The sequence below is a fragment of the Oncorhynchus masou genome, chromosome 6 (assembly GCF_036934945.1).
Source record: "Oncorhynchus masou masou isolate Uvic2021 chromosome 6, UVic_Omas_1.1, whole genome shotgun sequence".
Taxonomy (NCBI): Eukaryota; Metazoa; Chordata; class Actinopteri; order Salmoniformes; family Salmonidae; genus Oncorhynchus; species Oncorhynchus masou.
Genome location: NC_088217.1, coordinates 19,540,972 through 19,560,889, shown reverse-complemented (window position 1 = coordinate 19,560,889; position 19,918 = coordinate 19,540,972). Strand labels below are relative to the sequence as shown.

General features: G+C 42.1%; 1 protein-coding gene across 46 annotated transcripts in view; it reads left to right on the top strand.

Annotated features, from left to right (window-relative positions):
- The first annotated feature begins 1,246 nt into the window (after positions 1–1,246).
- LOC135541457 (nascent polypeptide-associated complex subunit alpha, muscle-specific form-like) overlaps positions 1,247–19,918 on the top strand; it is a 105,658-nt gene continuing 86,986 nt past the window's right edge. For 36 of the 46 annotated variants that reach the window (XM_064967729.1, XM_064967759.1, XM_064967743.1 and 33 more), the window contains exon 1: positions 18,619–18,761. In XM_064967729.1, coding sequence (XP_064823801.1) covers positions 18,687–18,761 — 75 coding nt within the window. In that variant the 5' untranslated portion in view covers positions 18,619–18,686. Of the gene's footprint in view, positions 1,392–2,016; positions 2,119–3,446; positions 3,534–18,616; positions 18,762–19,918 lie in introns of those variants that run through there. The other 10 variants (XM_064967734.1, XM_064967735.1, XM_064967725.1 and 7 more) reach the window with 4 other exon arrangements.

Here is a 19,918-nt window from a genome sequence, read left to right as displayed (position 1 = left end):
CAACCTGACATGATGACTCCTTGCTGTCCCCAGTCCACCTGGCCGTGCTGCTGCTCCAGTTTCAACTGTTCTGTCTTATTATTATTGGACCATGCTGGTCATTTATGAACATTTGAACATCTTGGCCATGTTCTGTTATAATCTCCACCCGGCACAGCCAGAAGAGGACTGGCCACCCCACATAGCCTGGTTCCTCTCTAGGTTTCTTCCTAGGTTTTGGCCTTTCAAGGGAGTTTTTCCTAGCCACCTTGCTTCTACACCTGCATTGCTTTCTGTTTGGGGTTTTAGGCTGGGTTTCTGTACAGCACTTTGAGATATCAGCTGATGTACGAAGGGCTATATAAATAAATTTGATTGATCAGATATATGTTCCTATATAGATTTTTTATTTTATTTATTTATTCTGGCAAGTCAGTTAAGAACAAATTCGTATTTACAATGACAGCCTATACCAGCCAAACCAATTGTGATACAGCGTGGATTTGAACCAGGGTGTCAGTAGTGATAATTGAAGCACTGAGATGCAGTGCCTTAACCACTGCGCCACTCAGGATACCAAATGTAACCTAGGCTTGAGGATTTGGCTTTGACCCTTCCCTGTCTTAATTTTTACTCCACTAAACACATGATTGGGATGTGGTTTCAAATTAGGCTACTGTGTATGTGTTATGGGTGGTTTGTTGAGCTGTTACAGTTACTGGGGAACGACAGCAAGGAGGGGTAATATCTGATAAGAAACTAAATACAAAAGCCTCCGTTTCGTAAAGCGTTAATCAGCAGTTGAAGCCTGTTTCGATAAAAAGCTGGGGAATGGGGACGGAGAAATGTAACTAATCTCAAATTCATAGACAGAGCTATGGATGCAATGACTGACGATCCATGATAGCAAACGTATAGTTCTAACCATGTTTTGAGGCTATGTAGTGTTTGTTTACATTTACTTTGTTTACAAGCATTGAAGTAAAACAAGCGTATATTTGGGGTTTTGATGGGGTACTACAGTCGAACTAAACTCATGAGGCATTTATATTCTTCAAGAATCAATGGTTACATATCATTAATTTATAAGTAAAAAAATTGATGTAATAACTGGATATTGCCCCTTTAAGCACTTAAACCCCCCGATTTACTCACACACACACACTGACTTTATTTGAGCAAATAGATTTTGTCATAGGCAACGAAACAAAAACATAGGTGAAGAAATAGTTCTTGGCGGGAGGGGCAAGTACTTTCCCACCAGAGGGGCAGATTTGACTCATTCTGTTCACAGAAGTATATCTGTTGGGCCACCGTTAACCTTTGGCAATAGAAAATAAGATATTTTCGTTCCAGCAATGCCGCACAAAAAGAGAAGCCATGCCCATGGCCATCATAAAAAGTCACAGGAGGTGAGTTTTCAGTTTAAAATTATTTTTTGCAGTTTAGGCTACTTTTTCAGTCAACTTTTTAAAATGAAGAGACCTAGACCTAGCCATAACTGTGCAATCGATAAAGCAACGTTCCAACACATGCATGCTTTTGGATGCAGGAATGTCCGAAGAGTAAGCGCGAGTTTTGCCTCAATTGGCGTCATCTAACTCGTAGCCAGGTAGATGTCGTACTTTTTGTGACAAACTTTGAGAAACGATTTGCTGATATCCTTATGGATAAAGGAATAGGCTATATTTACAAGAATCTGGCTTTATTTGAGGCTTTAAAAAAACGTGTTTTTGCATTACGCACGAATTGCGTAATGGTTTTGGATGAAAGGCTGTGAATGCAGTTTTACACTCGACTGTCAATTGGTTTTGCGGAAACGATAGACTCGTCGGTTAAACTTATCTAAAAAGATACAGCTATATGCCGTAGAATGCAAACCTAGCAGTCTTTTGACATCACCACAACCGCCCCATATAGACACTTCGTTTAGGGTAAGATCGTTATCAGTCTACTGTAACATTGTTTGAACATAAGGGGGTGGTTATATTCCCGAAACGTATGGGAAATAATTCTGCTTAAAAAAGACACGGGAAACAGGCTAGACTAGATGCTACACATGTTCGGACAGAGGTATCCGTAGGCTATAGTCGATTCTTCTCATCTTAACTGCTTCTCACCGTTTTTCCCATGAGCCTTGTGAGTATATGGCTATTAGCCAGCTATTTCTCATTCAACGTCTAAATGAACATAATATCCTTCAGGCAGTAATATATCTGGGCCTGTGCATCTCCATCTGAGGCAGCATTATTTTAGACAGTTGAAATACTTCCACTGTTGGAAACAAAACAGCCATTCCAACTATTGTCTTGGTAAAGTTGATGTATTAGTTTACAATGAGTAGTAGAATACACAAGAAGCCTATTGATGTGAAATGAATCACATGTTATGTAGCATAAAAAAGGGTTGGGACACATTTCTTGGCAGGCTAGAACATTATTTAGTAGGGTGTGTGACTGTTTAAACTTTAGATATGATAAAATACACATTCAGCTGCAGGCACCATTGCTTGGAAATTGACAGGTATGGAGAGACATTGGTGTTGATCACTCAATTACCTTTAACTCTTATTTGGATAAAACATCACAGTATATCCAGTCTCTGAACATCTCCTGAGTGTGCAAGTTCAAGTTGAGACAGATTCATTATTTGTTATTTACATCTTCACGTGCACATATTGGCACATAAGGAGATCATTTTTGTTATTAAAGGTTAAATAAAAAATAATTTGTGACACCAATATGGCTGTTACATACCACCATCTGAATTTTCATTAAACTTTTTACAGTATAATTTGACAGGGTTATGTTAGTTGGCTTGAAGTTGGCTTTTATGACAGGTAAATGTCACTCTTAGAATATAATAAATGGGTATAATAATATTAATAATAAATGGCATTTAGCAGATGCTTTTATCCAAAGAGACTTAGTCATGTGTGCATAGATTTTTTGTATGGGTGGCCCCAGCAAGAATCAAACCGACGATCCTGGCTTTCAAAGAAAATGGAGCATTACTTCATTGGCTTCATAACAATTATGGCTTTACTAAAAGTTAGGGACTTTACTGTAATATCCAAAACAATACTAGTAACCTATCAGACAACAATAGGTGGAGATGACCACTTCCTTCCCAGACCCAGGTGGTTTTCTGTGGCTGTAACGGAATGCTCGGGTAGATAGCCAACAACAAGAGCAGACCTTAGAACTTTCCAAGGGTACAGTTAGTTATTGTTTCAAGTTATTGTTTCAATTTCAATTTCAACAATCTTCACAGTTTGGACTGTTTGAATGGAATTGTAAAAACATTTTATCTGTGAAATATATTTATACAATTTCCAGTTAATAGAATTAATGCACTTAGTATCAAAAAATGTATTTTAGGGATTTATTTTAAATCATTTCAACTTGTATTTATATATTTCCAGTATAGCTTTCTGAAGAGGGACATGTGTGTGTCTTTTGCAACAGAGAACAGCTTCTAGTACCACACTTGGAGAGCAGCAGGTGGATGACAGGCCCTATAATACTCGAGCTGCTGCAGCCTCTAAGGCTCAGGTAAGACCCTTCTAAACAATGTTCACATCATGGTGCGGATACACATGCCAATTACCACTGTTAGTGCAGATGTGGTGCACTCAACTACACTTATGTGATGAATAACTGACTGAGAACTAAAGACCTACAGTGTCGTGAAAAAGTTGTCACGCGGAGCAGAACAGGTGAACCCAAGAGCAGACTCCGATGCGGAGACTGGGATGAGGTAACCAAGGTATTTATTGAAACACAGGGGAAAGATTGAGTGCAGGCCAAGGGAAGCTAAGGCGTGTTGCAGGAAACCGGGTGCGGAGGCTGAGGCTGGAGCGAGAGGTGTAGGACCACAGTAAGCAGGTCCGGAGTGGGATCCAAGGGAGCCGTAGAGTGGGGAATCCAGGACAGAGTAGCAGGACTGACAAGAAGTCGGACTGGAGACAGGGACCAGAGTCAGAGCGGACAGAACTGCAGCGGAGAGGAAAACAGCGTCAGGCAAGGGCAAACAGGAACAACTGGCTAGAAACATGGACTGACTGAGCAGAGATTACGATCTGGCAGTGTGGAAGAGGCAGGACTGAGTATATGCAGAGGTCTTGATTAGGGAACAGGTTGCAGCTGGTGGGGATCTGCCCTGAATCCGGCACGCCTGTCTCCACCCCCCCCCCCCCAACACACACACAGAGAGGGAGAGAGCACTGGGGGAGTGGCGGCAGGTCAAGGAGACACAGGATGAGCACTAGAGGGCGTGGCAGGAACAGATGTGACGGGACAGTGAAGCATTTTTTGTCCTTTTGGCTGTAAACTTATGGGACCAAATACTTTAATTTTAACTATTTTAATACACGTAGTTGAATTAGTCCCAATACTTTTGCTCTTCTAAAATGGGGGACCATGAACAAAAAGTGCAACAAATTTTAAGCTTTGAAATGGCCTAGTCAAAGACAAGACCTAATCCCAATTGAGATGTTGTGGCAGGACGTGAAACGAGTATCTCATGCTTGGAAACTCACAAATATCACTGAGTTAAAGCAGTTCTGCATAGATGAGTCGGACAAAATCCTCCACAGCGACGTGAGAGACGGATCAACAACTACAGGGAGCTTTTGGTTGGAGCTAAAAGTGGCACAACCAGTTATTGAGTGTAAGGGGGCAATTACTTTTTAACACAGGGTCATTGGGTGTTGCATATCTTTGTTTATGAAACAAATTCAATAATTATGCAATTGTTGTGTTATTTGTTCACTCAGGCTCCCTTGGCCCCCTCAGGCTCCTATTAGGTTTTGGTTGAAGATTTGAATTTCAGTATTAAAAATATGCAAAAGTAGAGAAAATTAGAAAAGGGGCAAATACTTTTTCACAGAACTGTACAGTATGTTAGCCTGGGAGTCAACAGCCAGACTTTAACTCTGGAGACTTTATCGCCCTCGAGTGGGGTAAAGAGGCATGTGCTCAGTTACAGGAATGAGTGGTGCAACAGGTGTTCATGCAGGCTGCTAATTTCACCATCCATTTGATGGGATCCCTTGCTTTAGCCATCTCAGTGATTTGGTTTCACAAGGCTCTCTGGGACTTTGTTTTTTTTTGGTTCTTACTTCTGTACAAGTTTTTAGTCTCAATTTTAAAGATTTTGTTGAGTTACAGTACATAAGGAAATCAGTCAATCTAAATAAATAAATGAGGCCACTTGACTGGGCATGGGTGGGCCTGGGATGGCATAGGATGACCCACTGAGGAGCCAGGCCCAGCCAATCAGAATGGGTTTTTCCCTACAAAAGGGCTTTATTACAGACAGAAATACCCCTGAATAGATCTGTATTAATTTCTAGCTGAAGGGACTTATGAGGGGACCAGGGGACTTACGACATAGCGTTTGGCAGTGGTTCCAGGTCTGGTGACACGAGCAGTATGGGACTGTAATGAACGACATGTATCTAAATATAGTGAGGAGCCCCACTTCACCCGAGACTCCAGTTACACAGACAGAAACACGCAGCCCAGGCCAAGGGAACACAGCCCAGTACAGATGTTGGGTCTTAATTTGATCATTCTTTTGTCACAGATATTTTTCTGCGCATCATAAAATTCAAATGAGCTTGAAAACCTACAGTTTTATTTCCGTGCAGGGGCAGTGGAGTCACTCGGACTAGTGCCAGCTGGTTAAAAAGCACAAGACAGATTATTAATACATGTTCTACTGCTATTGCTGGCCTGTAGGTCATGTTACAACATCATTCCAATCGACACATATGTATCTGAAATGCATCCATACATATTAACATGTGGCGTTTCATATAGCTAAATAACACAAGATAGATATTGGTCTCCACTACGGCATACAGATGTCAAGTTTATCCAAAATGCAGCCGTACAGCAGGCTACACCTAAACTATAGCCTACCCTAGCCTATCAAAACAAATTACACCCCGGCCTATAATATCAGACGTAAAACAAGATGACATTGAGAATAGTGAGGTAGCCTATGGAATGGAGCGCAATGCCGCATGAAAGAGTTGCTTTGAAAAATAACAAAATTGACTTGACTTAGTTACACATTTAAAATATGGACAGTACAGGGATATTTTACCCCCGATCGTGATAAGAAATGATCACACCAGACACTTTTATTTTAAAGACAGTTGTATTTAATGGATAACATGTATAGGACACAAATAAAATAGTAACAGTAGGCTACACCAACATTAGTTTCATTCATACAATGTGTTGGGTAAATTGCCACAGTAGATTTGCCCTGGTAAACAAGGAAATACTTTATATTGTAAGGAATGCTTGTCAAATTGATAAATCATCCTTAGTCTGTTCCAAAATAACTAAGTTATTCCGATGATAAAACCAACCAGAGGGCGAACATATCTTGAAAGACTTTGGTTGCAAGCTAGACTAACACTGATAGCATCTTTTAGGAATCTGGAATGAGGTGACCAATGATGTGTGCAATTGAGATCAGCTGTGCCGGTGAATTTATCACGTATTGATGGTTTAACAAGACATCAGCTGGCGATAATCTAGTGCCATTGATGGTTGCAATATCCCCTTTGTTATTAGATCATATTCCAATACATTCTGTAGGCCAGCCATTCGCCTATCCATTTTCAAACAATAATAGGTGTGAAAAACAATAACAGGCTACTGTTTGTGTTTCCCTGGCCGAGTTGATGAGCTGATTTGGGCCATCAGGTGATTGACTGCTGTACTCAGTTTGATGCCGGCATTTGATGTCATCCTTGTGGAATGTAAGCCTATATTATGAGGATTTAATAATTCATTTTATAAAGCTGTCAAGATATTTGTGCATTTGAGCTTATCCAAAAACGATTTTGTTGATCTTAGATTGGAACCCATGCTGACTCTGGCATATGTGTGCTGAACCACACAGCCACTGAGGCCACCAATAATGTATTCTGCTTATTGCTTGCATTAAACATATACTGAAAATAAATATAAGGGGGTAATATATTTGATTGGAGATGTTTAATATGAGTCTTGAAGGAGAGTTTACAGTCTAGCCAGACACCTAGGTATTTATAGTTGTCCACATATTCTAGGTCGGAAGCGTCCAGGGTGGTGATGCTAGTCGGGCGGGCGGGTGCGGGCAGCGAACGGTTGAAAAGCATGCATTTGGTTTTACTAGCGTTTAAGAGCAGTTGGAGGCCACGGAAGGAGTGTTGTATGGCATTGAAGATCGTTTGGAGGTTAGTTAGCACAGTGTCCAAGGAAGGGCCAGAAGTATACAGAATGGTGTCATATGCGTAGTGGTGGATGAGGGAATCGCCCGCAGCAAGAGCGACATCATTGATATATACAGAGAAAAGAATACTGTCTTTTATCGATGGCGGTTATGATATCGTTTAGTACCTTGAGCGGGGTTGAGGTGCACCCGTGACCGTCTCAGAAGCCGGATTGCATAGCGTAGAAGGTACAGTGGGATTTCGAAATGGTCAGTGATCTGTTTATTAACTTGGCTTTTGAAGACTTTAGATAGGCAGGGCAGGATGGATATAGGTAACAATTTGGGTCTAGGGTGTCACCCCCTTTGAAGAGGGGGATGACCGTGGCAGCTTTCCAATCTTTAGGGATCTCGGACAATACGAAAGAGAGGTTGAACAGGCTGGTAATAGGAGTTACAACAATGGCGGCGGATTGTTTTAGAAATAGAGGGTCCAGATTGTCTAGCTCAGCTGATTTGTACGGGTCCAGGTTTTGTAGCTCTTTCAGAACATTTGCTGTCTGGATTTGGGTGAAGGAGAAGCTGGGGAGGCTTGGGCAAGTAGATGCAGGGGAGGCGGAGCTGTTTGCCGGGGTTGGAGTAGTCTGGAGGAAGGCATGGCCAGCCGTTGAGACATGCTTATTGAAATGTTCAATTATCATGGATTTATCAGTGGTGACCGTGTTACCTAGCCTCAGTGCAGTGGGCAGCTGGGAGGAGGTGCTCTGGTTCTCCATGGACTTTACAGTGTCCAAAAACTTTTTGGAGTTAGAGCTACAGGATGCGAATTTCTGCTTGAAAAAGCTAGCCTTTGCTTTCCTGACTAACTGCATGTATTTGTTCCTGACTTCCCTGAACAGTTGCATATCGTGGGGACTATTCGATGCTATTGCATTCCGCCACAGAATGTTTTTGTACTGGTCAAGGGCAGTCAGGTCTGGAGTGAACCAAGGTTTATATCTGTTCTTAATTCTGCATTTTGTGAACAGGGCTTGCTTATCTAAGATGGTGATGAAATTACTTTTAAAGAATGACCAGGCATCCCCGATTGATGGGATGAGGTCAATATCCTTCCAGGATACCTGGGCCAGGTCGATTAGAAAGGCCTGCTCGCAGAAGTGTTTTAGGGAGCGTTTGACAGTGATGAGGGGTGTTCGTTTGACCTCGGACCCATAATGGATACAGCCAATGAGGCAGTGATCGCTGAGATCCTGATTGAAAACAGCAGAGGTGTATTTGGAGGTCAAGTTGGTCAGGATAATGTTTATGAGGGTTCCCATGTTTACAGATTTACGGTTGTACCTGGTGGGTTCCTTGATGATTTTTGTGAGATTGAGGGCATCTATATTAGGATTATAGGACTGCCGATATATAAGCATATCCCAGTTTAGGTCACCTAACAGAACGAACTCTGAAGCTAGATGGGGGGCGATCAATTCACAAATGGTGTCCAGGGCACAGCTGGGAGCAGAGGGGGTTGATAGCAGGTGACAACAGTGAGAGACTTATTTCTGGAGAAGTTCAAACTGTTTTCGTATAGACCTGGAAAGTATGACAGAACTTTGCAGGCTATCTCTGCAGTAGATTGCAATTCCTCCCCCTTTGGCAGTTCTATCTTGACGATAAATGTTGTAGCTGGGTATGGAAATCTCAGAATTGTTGGTGGCCTTCCTGAGCCAGGATTCAGACACGGCAAGGACATCAGGGTTAGCAGAGTGTGCTAAAGCTGTGAGTAAAACAAATATAGGGAGGAGGCTTCTGATGTTGACATGCATGAAACCAATGTTTTTTCGATCACAGAAGTCAACAAATGAGGGTGCCTGGGGACACGCAGGGCCTGGGTTTACCTCCACATCACCCGAGGAACAGAGTAGGATGAGGGTACGGCTAAAGGCTATCAAAACTGGTCGCCTAGAGCGTTGGGGACAAAGAATTAAAGGAGCCGATTTCTGTGTGTGGTAGAATAGATTCAGGGCATAATGTGCAGACAGGGGTATGGTGGGTTACGGGTACAGCGGAGGTAAGCCCAGGCACTAAGTGATGATAAGAGAGGTTGTATCTCTGGATAAGCTGGTTATAATGCGTGAGGTCACCGCATGTGTGGGAGGTGGAATAAAGGAGGTATCAGAGGTATAATGAGTGGATCTAGGGGCTCCATTGTAAACTAAAACAATGATAACTAACCTAAACAACAGTATACAAGGCATACTGACATATGAGAGAGACATACAGCGAGGCATAAAGTAATCACAGGTGTTGATTTGGAGAGCTAGCTAAGACAACAACGGGTGAGACAACAACAGTTAATCAGCTGGTAAAATGCCTCATGTTTGGCGGCTGCGGTTGTTTGGGGTATTGAGGCTCTGTTTCGCAAAGCACAACATTCCCAGCTGGACTCTGGGGAGGCCTGGCTAACCGGATGTTCGTTCCTGATTCGGTCCCAAGTCCTGGAATGGGCTCACTCCTCCAGGCTTAACTGTCATCCTGGTGCTCATCGTACCCTGGCTTTTCTTTGACAGCGCTTCTGGTGGCCCATATTTCACCATGGCTCCTGATGTCTCGGTCTTTGTCGCTGCCTGCATGGTGGGTTCCCAAAGCAAGACTCCATGTCAAGCACTGTCTGGTCTCCGTCAGACACTTCCTGTTCCTCATCGCCCCTGGTCCCATATTTCCCTGGATTTTGTTACCGGGCTTCCTCCGTCAGATGGCAACACCCCAATCCTGATGGTGGTTGACAGGTTCTCCAAGGCCACCCATTTTATCCCTCTTCCTAAATGACCTTCCGCCAAGGAGACGGCCCAGCTCAACGTCTTCCGAATCCATGGACTCCCGGTCGACATTGTCTCAGATCGGGGGCCTCAGTTTTCGTCCCGGTTCTGGATGGCGTTCTGCACCCTTATCAGGTTGTCAGGCCAGCAAGTCCTCCGGGTTTCATCCCCAGTCCAACGGCCAGTCGGCGCGAGCTAATCAAGATATGAAGATGGTACTCCGGTGTCTTGTTGCCAGTAACCCCACCACCTCAAGTCAGCAACTGGTCTGGGTGGAATATGCCAGGAACACTCTCCCCTGCTCGGCTACTGGACTGTCCCCCTTCGAATGCTCCGTGGGATATCAGCCCCTGCTCTTTCCAGAGCAATAAGTGGAGGTCAACATACCTTCAGCCCAGATGTTCGTCCGTCTCTGTCGGCGTACCTGGAAAAGAGCTCGGGTGGCTCTTCTCAAGACAACCTCTAGGTATCGTTGATATGCAGACCGCCACCAGACTCTGGCTCCTCGCTGTCGGGCCAAGGGTATGGTTGTGCACCCACCTACCCCCTCCGGGCAGAATCCTGTAAACTTTCCCCCGTGTCATTGGTCCTTTCCCCATTTCGAGAGTCATTCGTCCCACTGCTGTCCATCTGCTGTTGCCCTGTCCCCTCCGTGTTCACCCTACTTCATGTGTCCAGGATTAAGCCCTTGTCTCACAGTCCTCTGTCTTGCGTTTTCTAGGCCCATCTCTCCCCTGGGTCATCGATGGCCAGCCGGCATATACGGTGAGACGCCTCCTGAGGGTTCGACCACAGGGCAGGGATTTCCAGTACCTGGTTGACTGGGAGGGTTATGGTCCGGAGGAGAGGTGCTGGGTTCCTGCTAAAGACATCCTGGACCTGACCTTCATCGCCAATATTAAACATTAAAACAATTCTCCCCTCGCCACCTTGATTAATGAAAATATTCTTGGCAAATGCTTTCGCTTTCGTCTGTCTTGCGCCGGTCTAAGAATTTCACCTCTAGCTGCACAATACGAATGCATTTGCCAAGAATGGTCAGCCAGGTATGTGCCCAGGTCGGATGCCAGGTGGCGTCCCTAAAGGGGGAGGGGGGTACTGTCATGCACGGATCTGTTTCACCTGTTCTTGTGATTGTCCCCACCTCCTCCAGGTGTTGCTTATTTTCCAGAGTGTATTTATTCCTGTGTTTACTGTCTCTCTATGCCAGTTCGTCTTGTATGTTTTCATGTCAACCAGCGTGTTTTCTATTCTCTTTTTCTTGTCTTCCCGGTTTTGACCCTTGCCTGTTTTCCTGGACACCATACCAACCTGCCTGCCCTGACATCGAGCCTGTCTTCCACTATTTACCTCTTGGACTCAGAATCTGGTTTTGACCTTTTGCCTGTCCACGACCATTCTCTTGCCTACTCCTTTTGGATTATAAATAAACTATAAAGACTCTAACTATCTGCCTCCTGTGTTTGCATCTGGGTCTCACCTTGTGCCCTTATAGAACCAGGGTGGACACTAACCTGCCCCAGAGCAGACTGTCACAATCTTCTAGCTTTCAATAACGCACCCAGACATGCATGGAGGGCACATGCAAAAGTACATACATGCACAACATTCAAATATGTGCACACTAATTCCCTTCAGAGAATTTAGATTTGCTTCATGTTATTGACTTTAATTTAAATATATCTTATCAAGTGATTCAAATCGAGCTGGTGGTAGTTCACAATGATTATTACCGACACTTGGGGGACAAAAGTAGTCAAATCTCTGAAACAAAACGCAACCATTTGGTGTTTTTAAATGACCATTTTGCCTCAGCTGCTCATCAATTTGAAAGAATAGTTTCTGGGAGTACCTTATTTACCTCAAAACAGACTATATTCAATTACGCAATCCCAGATACACATTCTCTAGTTTCATTTTAACCATTTTATGTATATGATGTACTAAGTAGCTTGCAAAAATCAATGATTATCTTGATCCCTACTTATTGCAGAATAATTAACCTATATTAACTTGACAATTGTTTCTGGTGTTATCCCTAAGATTTAGGAAACGGCTCATGTCCTCCCCCCTACACAAAGAAGGAGATCATTCTGACGTAGAGAAATTGGATGTTAGTTATCTTGCTTTTCCAAAGTTTTAGAATCCTTGGCCAACTCTCAGCTAATAACTTTAAACTTCTCATTCTATTCTAAATGTTCACCAGTCTGGATTTAGACCTGGACATTTGTAACGCTCAATGAGTGAATGGGTGTGGAGTCAGGCGCAGAGAGCAAAGGATGCGGGAAAAAACACGCTTTAATGTCCAAAAACTCACAGGAACAAAATAGTATTACCCAACACAGGTGTAACTATAAAACAAAATAGTACCCTATTGTGAAATACAAGGACAGCGAGAAAACCCGACAAAACACTAACCACTCTCACAACTACAGATGAACAGGTGAAACCAATTAAACAAAACCAAACGAACACAGAACAAAGGATTGGTGGCAGCTAGTAGACCGGCGACGACGACAGCCAAGCGCCACCCGAACCAGAAGGGGAGCCACCGTCGGTAATATTCGTGACAACATTGCATAGTTTCAGCTGCTCCGCTTGTTCTAGATCAGTGGTTCCCAAACTTTTTATAGTCCCGTACCCCTTCAAACATTCAAACTCCAGCTAGCACTAGGGTCAGCCCGCACTCAAATGTTTTTTTTGCCATCATTGTAAGCCTGCCACACACACTATGCTATACATTTATTAAACATAAGAATGAGTGTGTTTTTGTCACAACCCGGCTTGTGGGAAGTGACAAAGAGTTCTTATAGGACCAGCGCACAAATAATAATCAATAATTTTGCACTTTATTTAACCATCTTACATAAAACCTTACATAAAACCCAAATTGTGAATAAATCACCACAGGTTAATGAAAAGGGTGTGCTTTAAAGGATGTACATAACTCTGCAATGTTGGGTTGTATTGGAAAAAGTCTGTCTTAAATCATTTTCCACACAGTCTGTGCCTGTATTTAGTTTTCATTCTAGTGAGGGTCACATAGGTACGTGGTTGCAAAGGGGATCAGTGTCTTAACAGCGCGATTTGCCAAGGCAGGATACTTTGAGCGCAGCCCAATCCAGAAATCTGGCAGTGGCTTCTGATTAAATTTTCACAGAACTTGTTGCAATTTTGATGAGGCTCTTTTGTTCAGATATCGGTAAGTGGACTGGAGGCAGGGCATGAAAGGGATAACAAATCCAGTTGTTTGTGTCATCCGTTTTGGGAAAGTACCTGTGTAATTGCGCACACAACTCACTAAGGTGCTTCGCTTTATCACATTTGACATTGTCCGTAAGGTTGAGTTCATTTGCACACAAAAAATCATACAACGATGGAAAGACCTGTGTGTTGTCCTTGTTAATGGAGACATAGAAGAGCTCCAACTTCTTAATCATAGCCTCAAATTTGTCCCGCGCGTTGAATATAGTTGCGGAAAGTCCCTGTAATCCTAGATTCAGATCATTCAGGCGAGAAAAAACATCACCCAGACAGGCCAGTTGTATGAGAAACTCGTCATCATGCAAGCAGTCAGACAAGTAAAAATTATGGTCAGTAAAAAAAAACTTAAAGCTTGTCTCTTTATTCCCCCCAAAAATGTGTCAATACTTTGCCACTTGATAACCAGCGCACTTCTGTATGTTGTAACAGCGGTACGTGGTCGCTGCCCATATCATGGCATAGTGCAGAAAATACAAGAGAATTCAGGGGCCTTGCTTTAATAAAGTTAAACATTTTCACTGTAGTGTCCAAAACGTCTTTCAAGCTGTCAGGCATTCCCTTGGCAGCAAGAGCCTCTCGGTGGATTTGCTTGCACATGCGTTACCACTCCACTATGTCTCCCTGTCTTGGCTTTTGCGCCATCAGTACAGATACCCACATGAGCAGCAGCTACGTTTGACTACATACAGACTGTTCCTGGAATTCCTGCGAAAGAGTAAAGGTTAATGTGATTGGATGTTAATTATTTGACTAGGCCCCCTGTATTTGACATTGTGTTGTTACTTCGCTGAACACTAGATGGTTTAATTTTATTTTTGGCAGTGAAATGAGGCTACTCAGGCAAGAAAAAAACCTCACCCAAATGTACAGCACCGTTGGATAATATAAATGGACTGTTTGAAAATGTGAAGAGAAAAAAAAATGTTAGAGCTGCAATCTGACTTTGTTGCCGTACATGTTGGTTTAGAAGTTGTATTTAATGTGGGCAAGACTAAAAACACGTTCTGTAATTCTTGCAAAAATGTTTCAAATGGACTACATATTTATTCATTAGATGGTTTTTCCATCGATTGGGTTCCCGCCTATAAATATCTCGGCATTTGGATTGACAGACTTTATGTAAAAACTCAAATACAGCTGAGCTCGTTAATAAGCTAAGAATACAAGTGGGGATTTTTTTAAAGAGATCTCTCTGTCCCTCTGTCTCAGGAAGCAAAATTTACAGTCAACTTTCCTGCTAGTTCTTGACTATAGTGACACCATTTATCAGATTGCAGCAGCCTTAAACCTTTGGAATCCATCTGCCATAGCGCCCTTCACTTTATCACAGGTGACAGTTTTAATACTCAACCCTGCATCCTGTATTAAAAGGTATGGCTGGTCCTCATTAAAGTCTTGTAGATCACTTCATTATTCCCTTTTTGTTTTCAGAACTCGACTACACAAGCTTCCGACTTACCTAACTTCTCTGTTAAGATATAAAAGAACCAACCTTGTGAACGGATTTGGTATAACTCTTGAGGTTCCTCGGGTCTCCACTGAACTAGGTAAATCCGTTTTAAAGCACCTCATTTCTGGAACAAACTAAAAAATACATTTAAATTGGATGTTCTGGTGCCACTCTGACAATTTAAAATATAGATTGGGGACCTTCTAATTGAGGAATGTAATTGTTTTTGTTGAATATTTGTTTTGTGATGTATTTTAATTGTTTTATATTGTATTTGATTTTACATTTTGTATAAGAAATTGTGTAGGCAAGGCTCCCTTGTGGCAGAGACCCTGGTCAAATCAAATCAAATTTTATTTGTCACATACACATGGTTAGCAGATGTTAATGCGAGTGTAGTGAAATGCTTGTGCTTCTAGTACCGACAATGCAGTAATAACCAACAAGTAATCTAACTAACAATTCCAAAACTACTGTCTTATACAGTGTAAGGGGATAAAGAATATGTACATAAAGATATATGAATGAGTGATGGTACAGAGCAGCATAGGCAAGATACAGTAGATGGTCTCAAGTACAGTATATACATATGAGATGAGTATGTAAACAGAGTGGCATAGTTAAAGTGGCTAGTGATACATGTATTACATAAAGATGCAGTAGATGATATAAAGTACAGTATATACGTATACATATGAGATGAATAATGTAGGGTATGTAAACATTATATTAGGTAGCATTGTTTAAAGTGGCTAGTGATATATTTTATATGGTCTCAATGGTGACTCCCTGCTTAAATAAAGGGAAAATAAAGTAAAAACAAAACAGGTTCCAGTATGTCTATGTTGTTCCCCTAGGTGCAACAGCTGGTTTTACAGGCTTGGTGATCTTACACAACAAATCTTTAAAGGTGTGTCTGAAAGCGTGAGTGTGCTTGATGATGTGTGGACAAGACAAGTCTGGAATGTGTGTTTGTGTGTCTCAGTGTCTATCTATGTATGTTTGAATATGTAAGCTGTAAGAGTAGTGAGGCCACATTTAGATGCAACTGGTGGCAGAAGTGGGATCTGCAATAGCAACAGGTGCCTCCAGGTTCTAAAATGGTTACTCTGGCTGCATTTAGACAGGCATCCCACTTCTGATCTTTCTTTCACTAATTGGTCTTTTGACCACTTAGATTAGCTATGAAAAGGAACTGATGTGAAATTATCTGATGTTATTGGTCAAAATACCAATTATTGGAAATAAAAACAATTGTGTATAAAACCTGACAGGGATGACTGACAGGGGGCGCTGTATTGAAGCCACCACGCAGTGATATTAGCACTCCTCAATTGTAAAAAAAATATTTTGAAAGCTATAGAAATGCATTTATTAATGTCTACATTCGTTTTTGACACTTAAAAAAAATAGATACCTTAATGCACACTTTTAAATTATATTATGTGAACTAAAGTATTTTTGTTGTTGAGAGTACTAATGTTACTGTCCCCATGACAACAACAAAAACACAGGTACATTTATCTTTGAAAAATTTAATTTAAATACTGTAGAATTCCATTCATTCCTCTCAATGGCCAATGCATACTATTCAGAGTTGATATACGTCATTGGTCTAAACCCAGCCTATGTGTTTACATACTGTATCTATTGCCTGACCAATGCACTGAAGATATAATTCACTGCTTGGTTCGTTCAATATCATTTTACAGGTACCATAGAGTTCTTTCACAATCTCAGTCATCTGGTCTTACTCCGTTTCTCACACTCAGTGTCCTGAGGTATATGGTGCAATGGGAGTGGCGTGGGTTCGAGGTACCTATTGACTAAGGTGCCTCGTGGTCAGTATTAGAACTGCTCCTACACCTGGTAGTTTAATACTGAGACTACACCTAGCTAGTAGTTTAATACGGAGACTACATTCTGTCACAATGACTCACTAAAAGACTGCATTGTCTACCCACCCCACCCAAAGATTACTCACAGGAACATAGTGAGGTCATGGATTAGGTACAGTGCCTTGCGAAAGTATTCGGCCCCCTTGAACTTTGCGACCTTTGCGAATAGTGCAGGTGCATTTATACGGAGACTTGATTACACACAGGTGGATTGTATTTATCATCATTAGTCATTTAGGTCAACATTGGATCATTCAGAGATCCTCACTGAACTTCTGGAGAGAGTTTGCTGCACTGAAAGTAAAGGGGCTGAATAATTTTGCACGCCCAATTTTTCAGTTTTTGATTTGTTAAAAAAGTTTGAAATATCCAATAAATGTCGTTCCACTTCATGATTGTGTCCCACTTGTTGTTGATTCTTCACAAAAAAATACAGTTTTATATCTTTATGTTTGAAGCCTGAAATGTGGCAAAAGTTTGCAAAGTTCAAGGGGGCCGAATACTTTCGCAAGGCACTGTATATTTCTCTGCGATAAAATGGAGTGAGGGGATTGTTCTGTGCACTCTCAGCAGTTTATAATTACACCACAATCTGACATGAGGGAAAGATAATAGATACTAGAACGGATGCCTACACGTGCAATACCTGCAGGCAAGGCAGGTGGATATTTACATTTATGTTGAACTTGTTTGAGTTCCCTTTATCTACAGTCCACTCAAAGCACATTGCATTGTATATAGACCAGGACTATGGACGAACACCATGTTTCTGACATACGTACTATTCAAATTTTGTGAATAGGCGTCACATTGAGGACTCACATCAAATTAAAAGTTGTTTGTTTAAGACAAGCGAGTCGAATGAAGGCAGGTAAAGGTAACACCCATACCTCCAGTCCTCACAGAGCTATTTGTCGCAGATCTTTGCACACCCAAGAACTAAGCATAGCTACTGAGAAACTGCAATAGAAGCTATGTGACTTCGTTGTTTTGATTCTGTGTGCTCGTCTCCGGACAGTGGAATACTATCCTCTTCCAGGAGCCTCTAACCATTGGTGGTTATGATAACACAGTCTACAAAGTCCAAGTTGAACTTGGCCATATTTTGATTTAAAAAAATGCCCCTGCCTCCTCCTAATGAGCTTGTCCTGTTGTTTGCACAACTTATCTCTTGTTGCTTAGTGATTGTATGAGTTGTATTCCATGTGGAAGTGGGTGTGTGCTTTTCCTCTGTGGATAACTTATTTTATTTTTATTTTACTAGGCAAGTCAGTTAAGAACAAATTCTTATTTTCAATGACGGCCTGTTCAGGCGGCCTGACAGATTTGTACCTTGTCAGCTCGGGGATTTGAACTTGCAACCTTTTAATTACTAGTCCACCGCTCTAACCACTAGCCTACCCTGCCGCCCCGGCTGTTTGCTGTATTGGTTTATGTGTGAATTTACGGTTTTATGGGTTTCTTTCCTGTCAGTGCATTTTAGCACAGTGCGTGTATGCACATTTGTGTGTTTGAGTGTGTTCATGTATGTGCATTTTTATTTATTGGTGTATGTGTGTGCTCACACATGTCGGTCTTCTCTGAGAAGGTACTCAGATGTGGCCGGATGTCAGGCGCTGTCACTCTTCTATCAGAGTCTTTCTCTTTATAGCTCAAGCTCTACTGAATGCAGACTTGGTTTCAAATACTATTTGTCATCTTTTAAATACTTTTTTAGCGTTTCCTTTTGTCTACCTGAGTGCCAGATGGGCAGGGTTTGCAGTCTGACTTTTTTCATTGGTTCTTTAAGCCATGCAAGCTATTAAAAAAAAGGATAGAAAAATTATTTGAAATGATTTGAACCCAGGTCTTACTGACTGCTATGTGTGCCTTCCCTTTACCCCTGCTCTGCTCCCTGTCCCTCCCCTTTTCTCCCTGTTCCCTCCCCTTCCCCTGACCCCTGTTCTGCTCCCTGCCCCTTCTCCCTGTTCCCTCCCCTTCCCTAATCAAGGCTGGGAACTATGCTGCAGTTCACAGAGTAGGTACAGAGTAGGAACAGTCAGACACATACACTCACACAGACAGACGGTGAACATGGGCCAGTTACTCAGCTGGATCCGAGCTCCTCGGGACAATCAAGCCTTACAGGATGTGGCCGTGGAACAACAGGTGAGCTTTCATAATGCAACTCTGCTCACAGGTTAGAGAGGTGTCTGTGTGTGTGCACAAGTTGGAGCGAGTGTTTTTTTAGCATAAAGAAAGTTTGCGTCCGTGAAAAGGTGTCCATGGATGCGTGCGTGTCTGTATTTGTGAATGAGAGCTCTTTAGTGTGTGTGTGTGTATTGTTTTGTATGTTTAGTAGCGAGCTTATATGGGAAGGCAAGTCACAAAAAAAGTTTTGCTGGCATTAATCCAAGTCAGACATCTATCCCTGGGGTGTTTTCATTAAACGTTTTGCAACAGAAACCGTTTACTCCAAATGGAAAATGTTTTGCAACTAAAACAAGAGTTTCTATTGGATAAATTCAGGTAAAGTCCCTCCCCGTTTTGTTACGTTTTCTCTATTTGCTTCCATTTGGTTCTTAATTAAATGGTAAAAGGTTTCTGTTGCAAGACATAATGAATACACCCTGCTCGAGCTTAGAGAGGAGGAGGAGGAGGAGGAGGAGGAGGGAAGTGGCGTTGGAATACAGAACAGTCTGTATTATATTAAACTGAGACAAAGACAAAAGCTTTGCTGTGCTCTTCACAAAGCACCAGCAAAAGTATGTGTTGCTTCCAGTTGTGTCAGTGTGTCTATTTCTGAAGCATTGAAAATCATGGTAGTTGAAGTCTGTCAACCTCTGAACAGAAGAACAGTACAGTCTGTACTGTTGTCATGAATAGAGGATATTGCACCAAGGCGAAGACAAGGTCTGTGCTCTTCACGTGGCCCAGAAAAGTGTGTTGCTTCCAGTTATGTCAATGCGTCAGTCTCTGTAGTTTATTCATTTGCCCATTTTTTGTTGTGTGTGTGTGTGTGTGTGTGTGTGTGTGTGTGTGTGTGTGTGTGTGTGTGTGTGTGTGTGTGTGTGTGTGTGTGTGTGTGTGTGTGTGTGTGTGTGTGTGTGTTGGTTAGGGTATGATACAATCAACCAATCAAATATATTTTACTATTTTTACCATCATTATTATTATTACCTGGTCATACACTATTACCTGATCATAAATTATTACCTGGTCATACACCATTATCTGTTCATACATTATATCTGGAGATACATTATATCTGGACATACATTATTACCTGGACATACACCATTATCTGGACATACATTATTACCTGA